At 43.5% G+C, this 19106-nt stretch overlaps 1 protein-coding gene across 4 annotated transcripts; it reads left to right on the top strand.

Annotated features, from left to right (window-relative positions):
• The first annotated feature begins 2539 nt into the window (after positions 1-2539).
• arhgap17b (Rho GTPase activating protein 17b) lies at positions 2540-18876 on the top strand. Of its 4 annotated transcripts, none has more exons than XM_028412188.1 (21): positions 2540-3147; positions 6469-6508; positions 10115-10219; positions 10766-10842; positions 10963-11074; positions 11185-11261; positions 11352-11454; positions 11794-11862; positions 11994-12075; positions 12283-12410; positions 12941-13052; positions 13142-13223; positions 13369-13449; positions 13554-13667; positions 13752-13843; positions 14311-14446; positions 15189-15467; positions 16049-16170; positions 16246-16662; positions 17021-17066; positions 17615-17639. In XM_028412188.1, the coding sequence occupies exons 1-20, from the start codon at positions 3095-3097 to the stop codon at positions 17026-17028; spliced, it is 2289 nt and encodes a 762-aa protein (XP_028267989.1). In that variant the 5' UTR covers positions 2540-3094; the 3' UTR covers positions 17029-17066; positions 17615-17639. The 4 variants fall into 4 exon arrangements, with proteins under 4 accessions (XP_028267989.1, XP_028267988.1, XP_028267987.1 ...); XM_028412187.1 differs by having other exon boundaries at positions 2541-3147; positions 17021-17072; positions 17615-17751; XM_028412186.1 differs by lacking the exon at positions 17021-17066 and having other exon boundaries at positions 2541-3147; positions 17615-18876.
• The last annotated feature ends 230 nt before the right edge of the window (positions 18877-19106 follow it).

Genomic DNA, 19106 nt, shown 5'->3' with positions numbered 1-19106 from the left:
TACAATGCCACGTCAAGACAAATACATTTAATAAAAAATAATACTTCAACCAATGCTGATTAAAATGTCTTATCTTAATTTTAAATATTGTACATTTTTTGCGAGGGAGTGTTTTTATGTGAACTGAGCACAAGAGCAACGAATAAAAAATCTTTAAATGAATATAACACTGTGTTTTTAAGTGGCTTTGAAACCAGTTGAATAAATGCACACCCCCTGTCCTCATCATAATTCAACATAATCCCTGTTTTTATCAGAGAATGGGATTAAATGCCAAAGTGTCCCTACAAGCTGATTTTGTCCCTTTTCCTTCTTCATCACATCTTTTCCCCTGATAATCAGATTTGTATGATAATAGGATAACCCTTCCATAGAACGACGCACAGGATCTCCTCACCCGGCTCTGAGCAGGCTGAGTCTTTTGAGTAGTGCGTCCCATGCATCACAGCAAGAAGACGAATGGACAGATGTGAGGCCCCTTGGACCCTCCCCTGCAAAGGAGAACAATTAATTGACTTATAAAGCGGCTGCTTTCTGAGCCTATTCCACACTTCTTCTTGGCTGAGCAGGGCTCACAAATTGGTGTGTTGAACTTTTTATGAGGACTAAATAGCTGCCAATGAAAGTGTAAATGACTGTGCGGTGAAAGGGGCCCACACAATGGCCCTGCAGTGACAAGGCCTCTGGCAGACATAATGACCATTGTCACAGTGGCTGTCATCTAGAAACCATCAGGGCTTATGAATCCCAGAAGGAGGGGCGAGTCCGACTTTTATTCCAGCCACATGTTTCTGCACTGATTTGCAGTTTGTCTCTTAAACTCAAATAAAGTGTGATTTTAAAGAAGCATCTGTGGCTAAAAAAAAATGCATTTTAACGCATTTCATGGTTATATGACTCCATGTTTGTGGGAGGATGGGCCTGACTTGCTTTACAAAAAATGAATAATAAATAAAAATGCAGCCTTCCACAGGAGCCCTGCTTCATGTCCCCTCCTTCAGCATTGTCCAAGGAGGCCACCATGTCAAATTTCCAAGCAAAATAGTGTCTCTTTCCCGGCCTTTTGAGACCACACAATTCTCATCTCTGGGAATTCCAGCAGGCTCTCATGGGGCATCGAGCCGGGAAGGGGGCTCGCCCTGGAGCTGCTGCACGGTGCGCTCCAGCTAGGAGTCCACTCAGACTCAAGGGGGGTAATTGGTTTATCCCGCCCGCCTGGCCTGCTTTCCCATGTGGGCCACTGCTGCGGGGAGGCCCAGGGGTACAATATGGAAACAGCATGATACCTTCAAGTGCTGAAGAAGCATTCACTGCTCCTGCTATAGAGAGCAGGGAGCAGGGGAGCAGGAGCACAAAGCTGCAGCAGAGATGTGCCTCAGTTTTCAAAAGGTTGCCATTTGGTCTCCTTTTAGAAGCGGGCAGCAATTCTGACTGAAAATGTGAAGTAATTGAATTTTGACTAAAGCTTCTTTTTTATATGAATAAATGTGGCAGTGAGTCTAGTGTTTGCACCTGGCTGAACATTAGATTAGGGGTCTTGGAAAAACACAGAGCAGAATTTATTGTGAGGTAGTTCTAAAAAGAGAGAGAAAGAGAATGCATAATAAAACATCACATGATCTACCACAATGTTTCAAACCACATACCCTGTATGTCATTATTGGAGGGAAATAATGCTTTACAGCTCTCTGAGGCTTTAACAGTATGATATTAAATCCATTTTTTTTGCAAGTTGATGATGTCATTTTGAATGATTGTTTGTCTTTACTGTGTAAACAAGTAGTCAAAAAGAGTCAAATAGGTCCAGTAGTTGTTCATGTTTGGTGGACCAAAGGCTGTGGCTGGATTCAGACAAGTGCCAGATGCATCTCCCCTGAATCTTCCCATGAAATATTTTATAATATTGTGTGAAAGTCACCTGGCCTAAATGTTGATGGTAACCATGCAGCAGGAGACTTCAGGTTTTGGTGCTCCTAGCAGCACCACCATGGTCTCCAGGCAGGTCAGGGTGACCCCTTCAATCAGAGTTCCATCTACCACAGAGCAAACACAGTTAAGTGGGTTTCGGGGTACTTCACTCTGAAGGCTTGAAGCTTGAACGTAAAACACCTTAATAGTAGACATCCGAATGTGGCAGGTTCACCTTCATCATAGCAGCTCCACGCACTCCTTCGACCAGCTGACATGCAAGATCATGCCCCCCACACAGACAGATGGCGGATTCAAGGTGGAGCATTGAAACAGGAACAACTGGGGAGACAAATATAAAGAAATTCGTTTCTATATGTTCACTTCAGCAAAAACATTTGTGGGGGTGAAGGGCATTAAAATCAACAGTCAAAAATGGTGTATTTAAATGAACATAAAATGCACATCCAGCTCTGCTGAGGAAGTCGTCATGGCAGAAAACAGCCACAAGGTGGCAGCAGATCACTCTGAACAGTGTTAAGTGGGGACTAACTGATCTGAAATCAGCCCAGAGGTCAGAAGGCACGCAAACATGTAGTCAGCTCTGAATAAGCCTACCTGTGACACAGACTGACTCTGAAGCAGCTCTTAACTGTTCGAGACTTTGTTGCGCGTTTTGTGTAATTAGGTGGTTTTGCAACACTTCAACTGTAAAAAAAAGTCAACCCACTTCAGTGCCTGTATCCACTCTGACTTTGCTGTGGACATGACAGACCTAAAGCTGAGTCAGTGCGTTTTTTTTCTCTCCTGCTGAGGTATCACATGTCACCATCGGGGCCATGCTGCTTACAGTCCGGGAAGTAAAGGCACTTCCTCCTTCCTATCACACTGGTTGTTCTGAAACCAGTCAGCGACTCTGACATTCGTGCCAATGGAGATCCTGACGCTCGTCACAGGTTGTTTCCACTGATTGTCCATTCTGTTTGTGTGAGGCAGCGGCGGCCAATGTCAGGAAACACATTCAGCTGCACTCATTATTATTATTAATACAAAAAGTGGTCGGAGTGCAGCCGTTCTTCATTCTTTTGCCAGTATGGCTGCGACGTAGCGCAACTTTTTGGATCCACGGGGGAGGATCGACCGCAACTTTTACAGACTTGCAGGAGACGCCGAGAAGACTCACATCATGAAGAAACAGTTTAATCGCATGAGGCAACTCGCCAACCAGACTGTTGGAAGGTGAGCGTTTAAATTCAACAATAATGCATTGCTGTATGTTGATGTCATGTATTTATTCTGGTAGGCCAGCGTGATTATGTTGAACCATTGTCATCCGTCTTCTTGTTGTGGGCGGTGTCGGAAGGGCTGGGCTGTAGTTTTTGTGTAATCAATACCTGAGTGGTCCAAACTCAGGAAAAGAAAGAAAGGATCTATTTGCAGTCAGTTAATGATGTCAATAAATAGGCTACACCAAAGTTGCCATCAAGTCACACGAAATTTGATCTGAAGGAGTTTAAAAAGAATTAAAGTGTGTCATTTAAAATGTATTTGTTGTTGACCATGACAGCAGGAACAGGTAACAACAGACATGTTTTCCAGGGGACCCCAAAAAGTGATGGACCCAATGAAACAAAAAGGCAATCAGGATGTTAAAAATACCACAAATCCATTTTAACACATTTCCAACATCACACATTTAAATAAAAAAAATAAACAGTCGGCACTTAACAACAAGTATGTTACAGACTGGTCCGTCACTTTTTGGGGTCCCCCAGAAACTTTTCTGTTGTTGTCTGTGTCTGTGTTTATTCGAGGATGGTGTTTCCTGTAGGTTCTGTTTTGTTATGTTTTTAAGCTGCAGTGTGTTACGCCTTATCTGGCACTATTTATAATTAATTTGTTTATAAATTATATTTACTGATTACAAAGCAGGCAGCAGTGAAGGGCTCATTGTTCTGTTCTCTCTTAAATGAAATGTAAGATATAATATGTTAAACCCTCATGCAATTGTATTTCTGAGATGCTATATGTACACATCAACACATTTTCTTATTTTTTTGGAGATGCTGGCAGTAACTTCACATACAGCAAAAGACCTGTTTAATGATCTCCAGGGAGTACAATCACAGCTGAATCCATATTCCTAAAAAAGCAACCCTGAAAAATCAGGCTTTACTTTCGTTTCTGTCTCCTCCGTCCCCTCCTTGGGTGGTGTTGTATTCAGGTTCAAGTCCCCACCAGGATGTAAAAGCAAGTACAAACAAAATAAATGCCTACAATGGTCTCCGTCACCATGAGGCTGTGCAGCCCTGTTTTCCCATCAGTAGCCACCGCTGATATTGATATCTCCAGTTATCACTGCATTAATAAATCAAATGTCCTCAGTGAAACTAAGCAGAATCACAGCAAAGGTGGTCTGCTGGCACACAAGCACGCTGGATCACTGCTGGATAGAGCTGCTTGATTTAAAGAACGTGGTTTAAAGCAACATTGTGAGAATGAGATGAGCAAATGAATACACTAGCTCTGAATCTGTGTCACCACGCTCCATGAAGGTTTGTGATGATTGGTGGTTTTTCAGGAGGAGCCAGGCTCAGAGGGTTTCTGTGGAGTAAGCATTTCCGTGGTTGTTGAGCGGGGGACACAGTAGAGGGCCGGGATCGTCATGCAGCCACAGAGAGGGTGTTATTTTATAAAAGAGGAAGCCCGTTTGATTTGCATGTGGTTAATAAGAGGAAACCGTTCACGTGCAGAGTAGATGCAGAGGAGCGGTGTTTATGAATCTGTGCACACCTGATAAGCACACATCAAGATTTAGAATGTGCTGATGGATTTGCAGTGTCCTTCAGTCTTCTTTCAGGGTCTGGGCTCCACCATTGTGTACATATATACGTCTATTTTTAGAACAATAGCTGCTGAGAGTGAAGCCAGTCAAATCAATGCTAATTCAGTATTGATGGAAATCTGTGTAGCTTTTTTCCTCTTGAGGTGAGCCAGTGAAGCCTTAATGTGTAATGCGATCATGTGGGTTCAGGGTGTAGGTATTCTGGCTGCAGATCATATGTCTAACACCATCACAAACTGTTCATCTACACCCATATAAATAAATGCTTTCCGTTGCAGTCCGAATGATTTATTCGCGTGTATTTTTACGACTTCTAGTTTCAGTTTCTTTTCCGCTTGTATTGTTTGTTATTTTTGGAAGCTGGGCTTCGGTATAACTTTATTTTTGTCAGCACATTTCAGCACAAACACACTTTGCTTTAATAAAATGCTCTAAAACTGGTTCAAGTAATAGATACCAAACCAAAAAATATTCATAAATAACTTAAATTTGGTCGGGTTTTTCTTTAAAACAAGCACTTAAATGATTATTAATCTGTCTGTCTGCCTTTGGAGCCATTTTCTATCACAAGTGAGGATATTTCAGGCATGAGAGAGGAAGGTCTTTGTGGGTGTGACATGAAGATTTTATGTTTTAGTCTTGCCGTATTAGGTAATAACTTGTGCATGGGAGAGCGTTAATTGATCCCTGTGAAATTTAAATCTATAGTGTGGGCCTTCGCTGGAGAGAAGAGAGGTCTTTATGGATTTGTGTGTGTGTCTGTGTGTGTCTGTGTGTGTGTCTGTGGCAAGATCCGAACCCGAGAAGAGTGACTCTGCAGCGCGTCAGAGGTCACACACAGCACTGGATATGTTTGTTATCAGTGATGTTATGCAGGTTGTTTTGGCATTTTGTCAACATTTCTTAGAAGTTTTGGAGTGATGTCACTCCGTTATATTTTCCACCACAATGTGCACTGTGTTTCAACAAGCTATTCCGCAGCCGCACACACACACCTTCACTTTCTGTTGCCATAACAAACAAGGTGCAGATGAGACAAAAGGAAGTGTGTTTTCAGAGGCAGGGTGGAGGAATCCAACAGGTTGCATAAATGTTGAGTTGTACAAAGTAGCCAGTGAATCCTAATGAATGTTCCTAATGGTTCTATACTGGTTTTCAGCATATTGTGATGTGCTGCAGGCACACACACACACACAAACAGTGCACACAGCAGACAGGTTGGGCAGGTTTGGTCTGATGGTCTGCTCACCAGCTGTTTTTCTACAGCAAGTTAAGTAAAGTGAAGGTTTTAAGTTCAGAGCAGGTTCAGTCTATAAACAGGCTCATCTGCTGCAAAGACGAAAGCAGCCAGTAATCTCCTTATTTCCATAGAAAAGTTGTCTCAAAAGACTGAGACACATGAACGTCTTTTTAGTCTTTATACACCATGATCACATTCATGTGCAAACTGAGTCTTAACACAGAACAGCTGTGTCCTTTATGGGACTGGAGTTTTGGATCTGATGCTAAAAATGTACATATTGATCCCTTGTTAATAACAATAACAATTTGAGATCATCTGGACAACAGGCGTCTGGATACTAATATAGCTGTGATGGGCTAATATCAGCCATTTTCTATTGACTTCATACAGAGTGTGTGCTTTAACTGTTGATTCACAAAGGTATATTACACTGTCAGTTTTTGACTCATGGCCTTTCTGCTTCTCATCACAGGGCGGAGAAAACAGAAGTCCTGAGTGATGATCTCCTACAGGTAAATATCACATTCACCTCAATGTAAAAAAAATACAACGATAGCTTCATTCTTTATACGACTGTACATTTTTATCATTATTTGAAGCTAACATTTATTATATATTGTTTGTTTTGTAAAGCTAATAGGTAAACAGATTATTTCTGGGGCACAGCTTCTCAAAATATGACAATGTGGCTGGTTTTTTTGGTGTACTATGTGTATCTTGAAAGGTTTATTCTACCAGTCACAGTTCTTCCAGGACTTGGAATAAACCCTGAAGCCTGTGTCCTGTCCCCTAAAGGTTCATGTCAATGTCTTAACACCACCTCCCTTAAACTAATGCCTCGCATGTGAACAGTTCTTCTAAAAATCTGGTGGAGTAAAATATGGAAGTTATCAAAAACCTGACATTCCCTTCAGAGTCTCTGTTAAAGCCATCATGTCTTAAGCAGCCCATTGATGCCAAGCTTCTCTGCTAGTCTTGGAGTAGGACCGCTGGTATTAAAACATGACTGGGTAGTCTTTCATTGAGTAAAGCCTCAGCAGCTCAGGGCTTTGGCTCTGCAGGAAGTGGTGCCTCAATGTTCTCCTCTCAAGGCAAACTTTGGTAATGTTCTGTTATATTGGATGTACACTGTTCATGTAGGGTGTGTGTGTGTGTGTGTGTGCTGGGGGATGGGAACAGCCTATGAAACTGTGGGATCACTGTTTTACCAGCTCTCATTCAGTCAGAGGTTTATGACAAGCAGCAGTGAACTATGAACTATGAACTCCGTGAGATTTACACACCACACTAACACTTGGCTCATTAACAGAGGTAATGGCTACATTTTTGCACAAACTGAGCCGGCCCCTCTGCAGCATTCTGTTCCTCGTCCTTTTGGAGCTTTGGGCTGTGTTAGACATTCCTGAAGCTCCAGCTCTCTGTCAGGAATGTGATTGTCAGGATGTCTTTTTGCTTAACAATGTCAGCTTCAGAACAAACACACATCTAATAGCCAGTCAGGACTCGTGCTGCACACAGTCAGCTCTCAGATCTGCTGCTTGATTACAGCAGAATGTGTGGCTCACAGTTCACCGATTCAGAGACCAGTGAATCAGTATCAGCTTCGTAATTTAATCACACTGCCTGGAAAAGTTTTTCTCCCTCTTTCCAAACATGAGCAGAAAGAGAACCCTTTTTTTCCGATCCCCCTCCCCACATGGGCCCACCCCTCCAAAACCCCCCCTTTCTATGAGCAGTCCAGCTTGTAATTTGACACTATGATTTCCATGGTGTTGTAGTAGTCTTTTCCATTTTTCCATGGTGTTTTGCATTGGTTAAAGGCATTTATCTTGTTTGGACACGTCCCGCCTCAGCGGGAGAGTTGAGAGGTGGATGTCAGGCTGGATTGTACTCTGCCTGCCTGGTCTCACACAGGAGAGAGTCCAGGCTACAACTGGTGCCTTATCTCAGCATTTGAATATAACTGAGGATATGATTGACTGCTCTTATGGTGGATACTGGTCTGTGATGATATCTGATACTGTATAATGAGCAGGTAACTGTCAGAGAGCCAGCTGGTGAGCTCACCACAACACCTGATTCGTTGTTGAGTTTTAGATTAGACAACTTACGTGTGTGTGTGTGTTAGTTATGAAGCTATAGCAGCCAATTAGCTTAGCCTAAAACCTGTGAGAACTTGGCAGCAACAAAACCTACAGAAATAATAACGGTCCCAAAATGCAACTTTCAACCAAGAATTTAAACTTAGAAATCTGAAATCTGAATTCAGAGAAACTTTTTAAGCAAACATGACTGTTTGGACCGTTGCTGCGTTTGAATCGTGTTTCTGTTTCTGCCGTCATCAGCTAGTCACCGACAGCACGCCGTCATGCCAACAAGGTCAGCCAGCTACTAATCTGCCAGCAAGCCAGCCATTAGTTAACCAGCTATCCAGTCAGCTAAAGCCAGAAAACAGAACTGTATCCACCCGTCTGGTTCCTCTATGACTCACAACGTCCCATATTTTCTGCTCTGGCAGGTCAGAGGTCGCCAGCTCTCTCTGCTCGTTGTTTTCATTGTCTGTTAAGAAAATGTGGGCAATGATTGGCCTGTAAACCTTTGGACAGATCTGTGAAAGGGATTGTCTCTGTTAATGTGTGGGCTTGTCTGTGCCTATGATCAGGGTGTTTTCCCATGTTTTCTCTGTGACATAAGTCGGTCTGGGTGTTTCTCTGTTTCCATAATTGAGGTTTTCCCAGAGGACTGATCTCTTACAGTGAGCACAGTCAATCCTGCAGCTTCAGAGCATAACAGTGTTTGTCAAGAGAAGCTGAGAAGGATTGTTAAACTTTTGACAAATTATGGATGTGAACTGTGCACAAAAAAGGCCATATGTGTTGTTTTGTGTGTCCACAGAGTCATTTAGTGTACTCTAACAAAAAACACAGACAGACAATGTGATTACCAAGTGTAGCAGTCCACAGTACCGCCCATGCTGCAGTCGGCCCTTTTCTTTCTTTCCTTCTTGGCACCGGCTGTTAGAAGTCTGGATTCAATCACGCCGTCACCAGATAGAGCTAGACTTCCATGCATTAATCAGAGTCAGGGATCAGCTGAATGGTGAGCAAATCAATTGGATCCACTGCGAGGAAGCCAAGTCCAGCTGTGGTCTGGCATGGTGCAACAGCTGCAGAAAAGAGAGAGCAGAGATGCAGGGAAGAAGAAGAAGAGACGTGACTCAAGTGGAGCAAAGAGGAGAGTGAACTTTGAGGATAAAAGTGAAGGAAAAAAGAATGGATCAGACATCAGATTTGTAGCGGTTAAGCTGGATGTTTACACTGAAACAGGAAGAGGAAGTGAATACTTACGACTGGCAGCTCATCAGATGCAAAATCAGCATGTCACAGGCTGTAGAAGCAGACTGCATTTTCACCATATCCTTTTTATTCTTACAACTTTAACTTTCATCACTGTGACTACAGCAGTTTATTCACAACTAGCAAAGACTTGAGACTTCACACATTAGACGTGACTGTTGCTGGTGGTGCATTCAAGGAAAATCAGATCAAAAAGAGAGAACATGAGAGTAGATGCTTCAGTTCAAGTAACTGTATTATATGTTACTCCATTATTTTAGATATATTTAAGCAATTTCCCAACAACATGTCTGAAAACATAGCCTGTATATGTCCTGGTATATGACCTGCTGGTGACAGTATAAGCCTGCAGTCAGACCGATTCATCTGCTTTCCTTGATGATATCTCTTCATATCTCATGATAGCAAAGCCTTCCTTGTTCTGAGTAAAGACTACAATCCATCACTCTGTTATCGTCAACAGACTCCTTTCATCCGTCTGTCAGAGCTGCAGGATCAAACCAGACAAACGGCGCATACATCCTCCATTATTAATTCAATAACACGAACAGGATGAGGTGTTGTGCTGTGCAGCATCTGCGTTTTGACATGAAGCTCTCACCTGTTTTTTAGCAGGAACAGGAAGATGTCAGAGGATGAAACTGTTCTTACACTGTTTCCTTCTTCAAGGTTTAAATCAGTTAAAGGTGGCAGACTCAGAAAGCTGGCTCTCAGTGTGTGTAGATGTGCACTGCGAGACTAAATGTTGAATTTTATGTGCAGATCGAGAGGCGGATGGAGCTGGTACGTTTGGTGTCGCACAACACGCACAAGAGGCTGGTGTCCTGTCTGCAGGGTCAACTGGGCACGGACACAGAAAAGAGACATGTAAGATCACCTTTTACCTTTATCAGATTTTATTCCACTAAACTAAAGCGGCCTGTTATGACCTAATTTTATTAATTAATTTTTATTCAAAGGCTCATACACAAACTAAATAAGGGCGAAGCACTGTGACACACCGCAGTCAGTATTAGCAGAGACCTTCTATCTTGTGTTGTGAACACGTAGCATCTCTTCTTATGTAACACATAGATATGAGTGAGACTCAGGAGAAAAATATTCAGCCCTGGCCTGCTGCCAGCTCCACTATCCCTGTGGAGCAGAAACAACCCACACAGCCGGTAAAACTGACAGAACCCAGTGGGGATCGCAGCTATATGTTACTTTGACATGCTTTTCCTTACCTTTTTCACTTAAATCATGTAGACAGCACATTGTTTGACACCACAGAAGTTATCTGATAAGGCAGCAGCGCATGGGGATTCCTCAAGGTTTATCTCTGACATGTGTTTTGGCTTTTTGTGCATAAACGTTTGGTTAAATCTTCAAATATGTGTCTTTTCTAAAATGTATTTGTTGGTCTTTGTGCAGAAAAAGCTGCCCCTGACGGCACTGTCCCAGACCATGCAGGAGGGAGGTGGACAACTAGGAGATGAGAGCCTGATCGGGTGAGAGTTTCAGAGGAACTGTTGTGTGGTTTGTTTTTGAATTGACCTTTAACTCACTACGAGACAGGTGGTGATAACTGGCCTATTTGCATGTTAATCTATGTGTGTGCATACATGCAGCAAGATGATGGAGGTGTGTGGGGAGGCGGAGGGCCGGTTAGCCACTGAACTGATGCAGCATGAGGTGAATATTGGGAGAGACATTCTGGATCCTCTCAACCTGCTGGCTGAGGTAAAAAAAATATTAACAAGACATTCTCACAGCAAATCTCCCTGCAGTGCTACCTGTAGTTTGACTATAAAATGCAAGTGTAGTCATGCTGTTCACTGTTTATCTCACAGGTAGAGATTCCCAATATACTAAAACAGAGGAAGCAACTGGCTAAGCTGGTTCTCGACTATGACTCTGCTAAGACGAGGTACATTTTCACACAGTCTTGTGCCAACTTTAGTTGCAGGCTTCACAGTTTTTAAAGAAAAGTGTGTGAGTGTGTTTTCTTGGGTTGCAGGTGGTACCAGGCGACAAAGTCCAACAACCAGACCATGGCAGCTAAAGCCGATTCACTCAAAGATGAGATGGATGAAGCTGTCAATAAAGTTGAAATATGCAAGGTAGATTTATTTTTGTAATATTTTGCTGCTCTACATCAGCGCAGTGTTGTAGGTATACTGTATAAAAAGAATCTCCTACAGACTAATAACTGTTCATGGCGGCTGGGGCCTCTACATAAGGTTAAGATCACATCTAATAACCTGGCTAAACAATGGAAGCTTTGTAACAGGAATGAATCATGCTATGCTCACTGTTAGGGCCATGTAATTAAAGGTCACTGCTTTGTCATCTGGACTTCATCTGTGTCTTAATGAAGGGTTTGTTGGTCAGCAGAAGGGTTAAGGTTGCCATCATATTTGCCATGTATGCAGAAATGTTGTTTTTTTTCCATCCTGCAGGACCAGCTCGCTGCAGACATGTACAACTTTGCTTCCAAAGAGGGAGAATACGCACGTTATTATGTGATGGTGAGTACACCTGAGTGTAGTGTCAATGGTCTGGAACTGAAATGGAAAATATGATGCAAATACTCCACAATCTGGGTGCCAAATATTTTGTGTATGTGGTCAATGTGTATATGTTTGTGTGTGTTTACCAGTTATTAGAAGCCCAGGCTGATTACCACAGGAGGTCTTTGGCAGCTCTGGAGGCAGCTATACCCACCATCCAAATGCAGCAAGGTGAGAAAGAGGACACATAAATCAGACATTTAAAACACATTAGCATCCAAAGCATACAAAGTGACTAAAATCACATTTGATTGCATCAGGTTCGGATGTTGCAATGCTATTCGCAGGCTGTAATCACTCCTATATACCTATGGCTAACAGCACCTGCTAACAGACAGCAGATAGTACACTCACACTCATGATGTTCCTCTCACCTAGACTCATGGATGGAGAAGCCGGCATTCGGCACGGCACTGGAGGAGCACCTGAAGAGGAGTAACCGTGAGATCGCTCTGCCCATTGAGGCCTGCGTCATGATGCTGCTGGAGACCGGCATGAAAGAGGAGGTACGGATGAGGAGATGACTGTTTAAAGTTCATGGCGACATGAGCAGACATAAATTTGTACCCGTACTTTCTGCTTGAGCTAGAAGGACATGTGGGACGTGTGGACCGCTCACGATAAATTATGGCATGTACAGGCTGGAAACATCTGTGGCCAAATTGTGGCCAGCTAGTCCTGGGCCTGCAGGAATACGAGCTGTGTGTGTGTGTGTGTTGGCAGACATCTGTTAGTTATTAGCATGTTCACTGTTGCATTCTTTAAATGTAGCAATATCACTAGGCTCCCAGTGGAGTGCGATTTAAAATGGAAACAAACCTCTTTTTTGTCTCTCTGGTGCTCATCCTGAAAGAGCCACATCTCTACTAATGACAAAGCAATTCCTCTCCTGGCTTTATCAGGCACTCAATAGGTGGTACACTTAAGTTTACTTCCACTTTCCAGTGACCAGCCAGGACTCACTTCTTTATTTTCAGGACTGAAATATGTCACCTGTACCCTGAGTGTGTCCTCACACTCTGCATTTCTCTCCCAGGGTCTCTTCAGAATAGCTGCTGGAGCGTCCAAACTGAAAAAGCTAAAAGCAGCACTGGACTGCTCCACCTCACAGCTGGAAGATTTCTACTCTGATCCCCATGCTGTCGCTGGTACCACCTCTTCACACAAATCCAGAAAAAAAGTAAAACCATCTGCTCCAGATTTTTTTTTTCCTCATAACATTTCTCCTCATACACAGGAGCTCTGAAGTCCTACCTCAGGGAACTTCCTGAACCTCTAATGACTTTTGGCCTGTATGATGAGTGGCTACAGGCCTCCAAGTAAGACATGCCTCTTTTAATATCCTGTAAAAAGACACACAGCGCTAACAAGCTATAAACACACACCTGAGGTAGTGTTTGCTGACAGGTTGTTTTCTAGCGCTTATACAACAGGCAGATATTGAGTGTGTGTGTGTGTTTTCAGTGTGTCTGACCCTGACAAGAGGCTTCAGGCCTTATGGGTGACATGTGACCGTTTGCCAAAGACCCACAAATCCAACCTCAGGTATGCAGATCTTTACGTCTGTTCTCCACGTGTCCTATACAGGATTCAGATGCTACAGCAGCAGATTCTTGCAGGCTGTAAAGCAGTTTGAGTCTCTGTTGCAGGTATCTGGTCAAGTTCCTGGCTAAACTGGCTCAGGACAGCGATGTTAACAAAATGACTCCCAGCAACATCGCCATAGTCCTCGGACCCAACCTACTTTGGGCAAAAGCCGAGGGGTGAGAATATTCACGTTACTCCATTGCACACTTAAGTGAATCGGTTGATAAAGCTTACTGACCTTCCTCCCTTCTTTAACGCAGCACGCTGGCAGAGATGGCAGCAGCCACATCTGTCCATGTAGTGGCCATCATTGAGCCCATTATCCAGCATGCTGACTGGTTCTTCCCTGAAGGTAAAACACACATCTCTCTTTGCAGAAATACATCTTCTCTCTGTCGTCCCGAAAAAGTTGTCAAATGCAAAAGAACACAATAGAAAATTGTATTAACTCTGCATGTTTGCCATGTTTCTCCCAGATAAACCCCAAAAATCAAGACAATGCTAGGTTCTGTTTGTCCATTGAGTTCAGATGGAGCAGAATTTATTTGCAGATGTTGTCTTAAACTGAAAAACTGAAGTAAAAGTAGCTGAGTCTACATGGCTGTGCACTCTGTCTGGTGTGGAAGTGTGGAAGTGTGGAAGGGATTAGGGACACATACAACATACAGCTTATTACCATAGATGGAGTAAAAACAAACATGATACATCAATAAAATCAAATTTTGACTTGTTACAGTTCCTTCTATGGTTAGTGTGGTTTAAAAAAAACAGCACTAATATTTGAGGTATTGATCCTCACACTCACTTTTTCCCCTCCAGAGGTGGACTTCAACGTGTCCGGCGTGTTCGCTTTGCCCACCCATCCGGCCACCCCAGACCTGGAGCCCAGCCTGGACAGGAAACGCCCCGGCAGCATGGGGCAGGACGGGGACAGTCACACCCCCCGTAAAGACAGGTACCTGTCTCGTCCCAACCTCAGCCTCAGCCTGCCCCTCACCCTCCCGTCCCGTCCCAAGACAATGAGCAGGCAGGAGTCGCGGGGCCCAGCCGTGTCAGCCCTTTATGTAGTGGCCGACGAGTCCATCACAGTCACTGAAACCCCCACTGAAGATCTGCCCAGTCCAGACTTCAAAGCTGTGTCATAGTCAAAATGTAGCTCCCTGAATCCAGTTACTGACACATGAAAGAAGGGATCGATGCTCTGTGTGATTTCTGCACTATGCTCCTGTCATGTTTGGGTCTAATCACTTATGTTTTCTTCAAGGTTGGTACGAAGTATGAAATAATTCTTCATGAAACACGCCATTTTGTGTTGTTTCTCTTGTGTTACTGTTGTGTACTCTTTAATTTCCTATTAAAGCTTAGGTCACACTGTAGGTTGCTGGTTTTATGTTTTGTGTGGGCTTCCTGTGTTGCATTTTGTCTGTACGGTGTGCATCTGTTTCTTCTGTCCCTGCAGCGACGGTGCAGTTCAAAGTATTTGGAAGGTCACTGTCATGTGGTTTTATGTCCTCTTTGGGTTCTCCTTTCTAAACTGGTTTTATTGAACTTGGGAAGTGGCGTCTCTCTTTCTGTCTCTCGCAACGTCTCCTACTGCTGTTGCTGTTCCTCTGTCTCTCTCGGGCTTCTTGCTCCTTCACTGTCTGACAGCGTGTGGTTTGCCTTCCTGAACTCTCTCCCCTCTCCCCCCTTCCTAGCCCTGTTAACAAACAGCCGGAGCCCATTCCACGCAGAGCCAGCGCTGTAAATAGAAAGCAGTCACAACTAACCTCACCCACCTTCCAACCCTCATTGCCCCCACTGGAAGCTGGGGGTCCTGCCCAGCTGGAGCACACGGCAGCAGAGGCTGAGCAGCCTGGCCTGAGTGGTGCTGGTATTGGTGGTGGTGTTGGTGGTGGTGCTGGTCTGGGTGGTGGGGTCCAGGTAGCCACAATGCAACCTCAGGTTGTAACCCAGCTCAGCGCAGAGGAGAGCAGGTAAGGAGCGAGCTGAGGTAGCAGCAATACTCCCACCGTCTGCTCGCAGCCAATCAGCCAGTCCGGAGCTCGCCCTCCCTTTATGTTTGTCATGTGTTTGATTGGTTTACAGTTCCTATACAGGAAGTCATACAACAGAAAATCATGAGAATAACAATGTCTACAACCTCCACAGCTTTTAATTTGGCTTCATTAATTATGGATGTAATGCACTGATAATCAAGCTTTGTTCACACAACGCTGCCCTCTGCTTGTGATGACTGAATGAACTTCTCTCTTCCTGCCTGCTTATCAGTGTGTCGGACCACTGTGATTTTGCATGCAACAGATTTACTGAACATTTGCTCCGCCTTTTGTACAAACTCATCATCTGTTGTTGCGTCCTGCTCCCTGCTCTCGTCTTTTTTTTTTTCAGTCATTTTTCATGTGATAACCTTCAACAGTAATTAGAATGAAATGGAATGAATGGACAAATGTGCAATTTGTTTGTATATCATGCATGATATCCTGCGCCAGATTAATTTGAGTTTAATGTAAATAAAAAATGACAAATGGTTTAACATTTGGACCTGTTTCCACAGCCCAGCCCGGGAGCTTATGTCGACTCCCCCTCCACAGAGGAATGGTTCAGTCCATCTCACAGTAGGAACCCCGCACTCTCAGGGCGGGTCCAGGGGGCCTAGTCCACACATGGTCCGCAGAGGTGAGAAAATGTACATTCTTGTAAAGTTATGACACATCTATGTGATAGTATCGCTGATAACCTTCTCCTCTGAAGGCACAAAGAAGCAGGCCCCAGCCCCACCCAAGCAGGCCAGCCCCTTCGCTTCTCAGTCCCCCAGCAGCACCCAGACACCCGGTTCCCCTCATCACCCTCCTATCACTCCCCGTCGTAATCCCAGCAAAGACGCCCTCATCCACGCCCCAAACCATCCACCGCCACAGCCTCCACAAGCACACCACACCCAAGGGGAGCCGGAACCGTCTCCCCCCAGCACTCCTACTCCCCCTGACACTCCGCCTCACGATGGATCACTCTCAAACCCACTCTCATCCTACCCCTCTGGGTCTCTGCCTCGCCCTGCCAGACCAGCTCCGAGGCCACGGCCTCGACCCAGCATGCCACCACCCCCACAACCTGCAACTAATGACAACGGTAATGGTATCTGCGGCTCTGCCTCCAGGATCATTACAGGTAAACCAGCCTCACAGGTGCTGTTTTTAAATATGGAAATGTTTTCTTATTATTGTTATACTGTTGATGCGGTAATATTATTGAAAGGATATTGAAATTGCAGATGTAGTACAGAAGACCACTCACAGGGATGTTAGTTGAAAATAATTTCATTGTGTAGGCATCTTAACATTTGAAACAACTTGCTTCTTTGTCTGCCGTTATCACTTCAGTACTGAGTGATTTCAGCTTCCTGTTGGGGCATTTGCTGTTTTTAGCTCTTTGGCTTTTTGGTTTCACTTAACCTCTCACACACACACACACACTAAATGGAACTATGGTGATCTGAAGCATGACAGGACATGTGTAAATATTGCAGATGTCTGAGCTGCTGGTCTGCCTGTAAGATGAGCTTTGCAAGGCAGGTGATGGTAAGGATCTGAGTGGCTGATGCACTGGCCTTGCTTCTGTGTCCACTGCATGTTTGTGTGTCCATGTGGGGAAACAGTAATGTCGGCATTTGTTCACGTCACTGTATGCATACTGTACATTTATATATGATGGGACAGTATGCGTGTGTGCATCTCCAACACAACTAACATGCTTGTGATTACCCTGGTGTGGAAGGTGAATGGCTTTTGGCTGTTTTTTTTTGTGATATCTAACATGCTCCTAAACAGGCCTGGCAGTGTGCTCTTAACTTTTGTGTGCTCTTTTAGCCTAGATTTGTGTTGGTTGCATTCAAAGACAACACACCAAGGAGCCTCTTTAAAAAAAAACTAAAAAACAGTGAACTGATACTAAACAGTCTGAAGTGTTGACATGATTTAATAATGAGAGTCATCCTTGGTGTCTCGGTGTGAAAGTTGGCGTGTGTGTGTGTGTGTGTGTGTGCGCTCTCCAGTTTGTAACTGTGTGTATGCTGTTGTGGTTGGGTCTGTTGCTGACTGGTCTCCCTGACTGTCCTCTGCAGAAGGAAGCCTGGTCCTAAAAGGCATTGGAAAAGCCTTTGTTCCCGAGGTGATCGTAGACCAACAAAGGGAGAGCTCTGCTGGTCAAGAGCCCACCGCCACTCCAGAACCTCAAATCCATACAGAGAGCACCTCTCTGTGAAGAAAGAGGGGGGGCTCACCTCTCACTCCACATTAGAATATTTAGGACCAAACGTCAGCCAGGTAACCACAAAACGCTACTCCAGCTCTTCCTGCTTCTCTCACATGATGCCATGACTGCTTTCTGGAACGAAGCGGCTGCCTTTTCGTCTGCTAGAGTGACTCAAACCAGAAACCTCATATTAAGAGTGGTGGTTTAAACCACAAAACTCCTCTCCAGCTTTCCATATTAGACTTTATATTGAACTCTTTTTGCTCCATATACTGCTGGGTATTTTGAGATTGGACTGCAGAGCCTTGGTAGTCACAAGGCTTCCTGGACTTATAACCTCAACTGTATAGCAGCTTCAAGTCAAAAAGTGCTGATAAAGCTTTAATGCCTTTTGTCCCCTGCTTTAAGTCTTGCCATCAGCGCTTAAAGGGACAGTTCTCAACACAAATACAAATGTTTCGGCTCATCCGAGGAGGTCAACATATACACCTGGGCAGACTGTCCACAAGCCAGAGCCTGGATTCAGATATGAATATTTGATTTTTGGGGTGAACGGTCTGTTTAAGGTTAGAAACAGAAATCTGTGAATCTGGTTTTAGAGTCATATTATTATATTTTCATCATCTCATTTAGCAAAACATGATGTTCAGGTTTTTTTCTCAAACTTTAACAGTATACTACAAAGGACCAAAGAAATGACTATGAGACAAATTCAGTTCAAATATTGAGCAAATATGGTTGCTAATGACCAAATATTTGGCAAGAGTGCAATATATCAAATGCCTTCCAGTGGTGCACTGTCCACAGCTGCCAGTTTTGGTATTTCGGGTAGTCTGCTTCATTATAATGGGGTTGAATTTAATTGTTTTCCATCTTAATTTCATTCGATTTTTTTTATTCTTAAAAAGGGATTCTTATCAAATTGATTGTAACTTTAGTAAATGATCATTCAAACATAAAGTTACAAAGTGATGAATTGGCATTGTGTATAATTTTGTACGATGACTCACAAGTTTTGGGTATTTTTCAGCTCTTTGGATTGTTTTGTTGTTTTTTCTTGGCGTTTTTAATGGTGGTTCTGCTGCACATAATGCATAATTACTCCTAATCATTAAAGATTGTTCAACTTTTCTGGGTTTGTTTGTAATTTTTGTGAAAATCTAATGTGTCAGTCATGTGTCGTTTAGATTTTTTTAAAATATAATATCAAAAGTTTTTATAATACATGCCTGATTATTTAAAAAAAGGAAAAGAAATAGGTTTATTGTAAATACGTAGTATTTTGCTTTACTGTGTCAGTTTCAGCATAAAAACAAGACGCTTCTACATTGTGAAAAATAATAGATTAAAATCTGTTCTGT

This window comes from Parambassis ranga, chromosome 8 (genome assembly GCF_900634625.1).
Source record: "Parambassis ranga chromosome 8, fParRan2.1, whole genome shotgun sequence".
Taxonomy (NCBI): Eukaryota; Metazoa; Chordata; class Actinopteri; family Ambassidae; genus Parambassis; species Parambassis ranga.
The sequence above is the reverse complement of the archived record's forward strand: the minus strand, read 5'-3'. Positions and strand labels throughout refer to the sequence as shown.

Excerpts from the sequence above, each read along its gene's own strand:
- arhgap17b (XM_028412186.1), top strand. The coding sequence starts at position 3,095 with ATGAAGAAACAGTTTAATCGCATGAGGCAACTCGCCAACCAGACTGTT. Across the intron at positions 13,053-13,141 it reads TGATCCCCATGCTGTCGCTG|GAGCTCTGAAGTCCTACCTC; the intron begins GTACCACCTCTT and ends CCTCATACACAG. Across the intron at positions 16,663-17,614 it reads TGCCTCCAGGATCATTACAG|AAGGAAGCCTGGTCCTAAAA; the intron begins GTAAACCAGCCT and ends TGTCCTCTGCAG.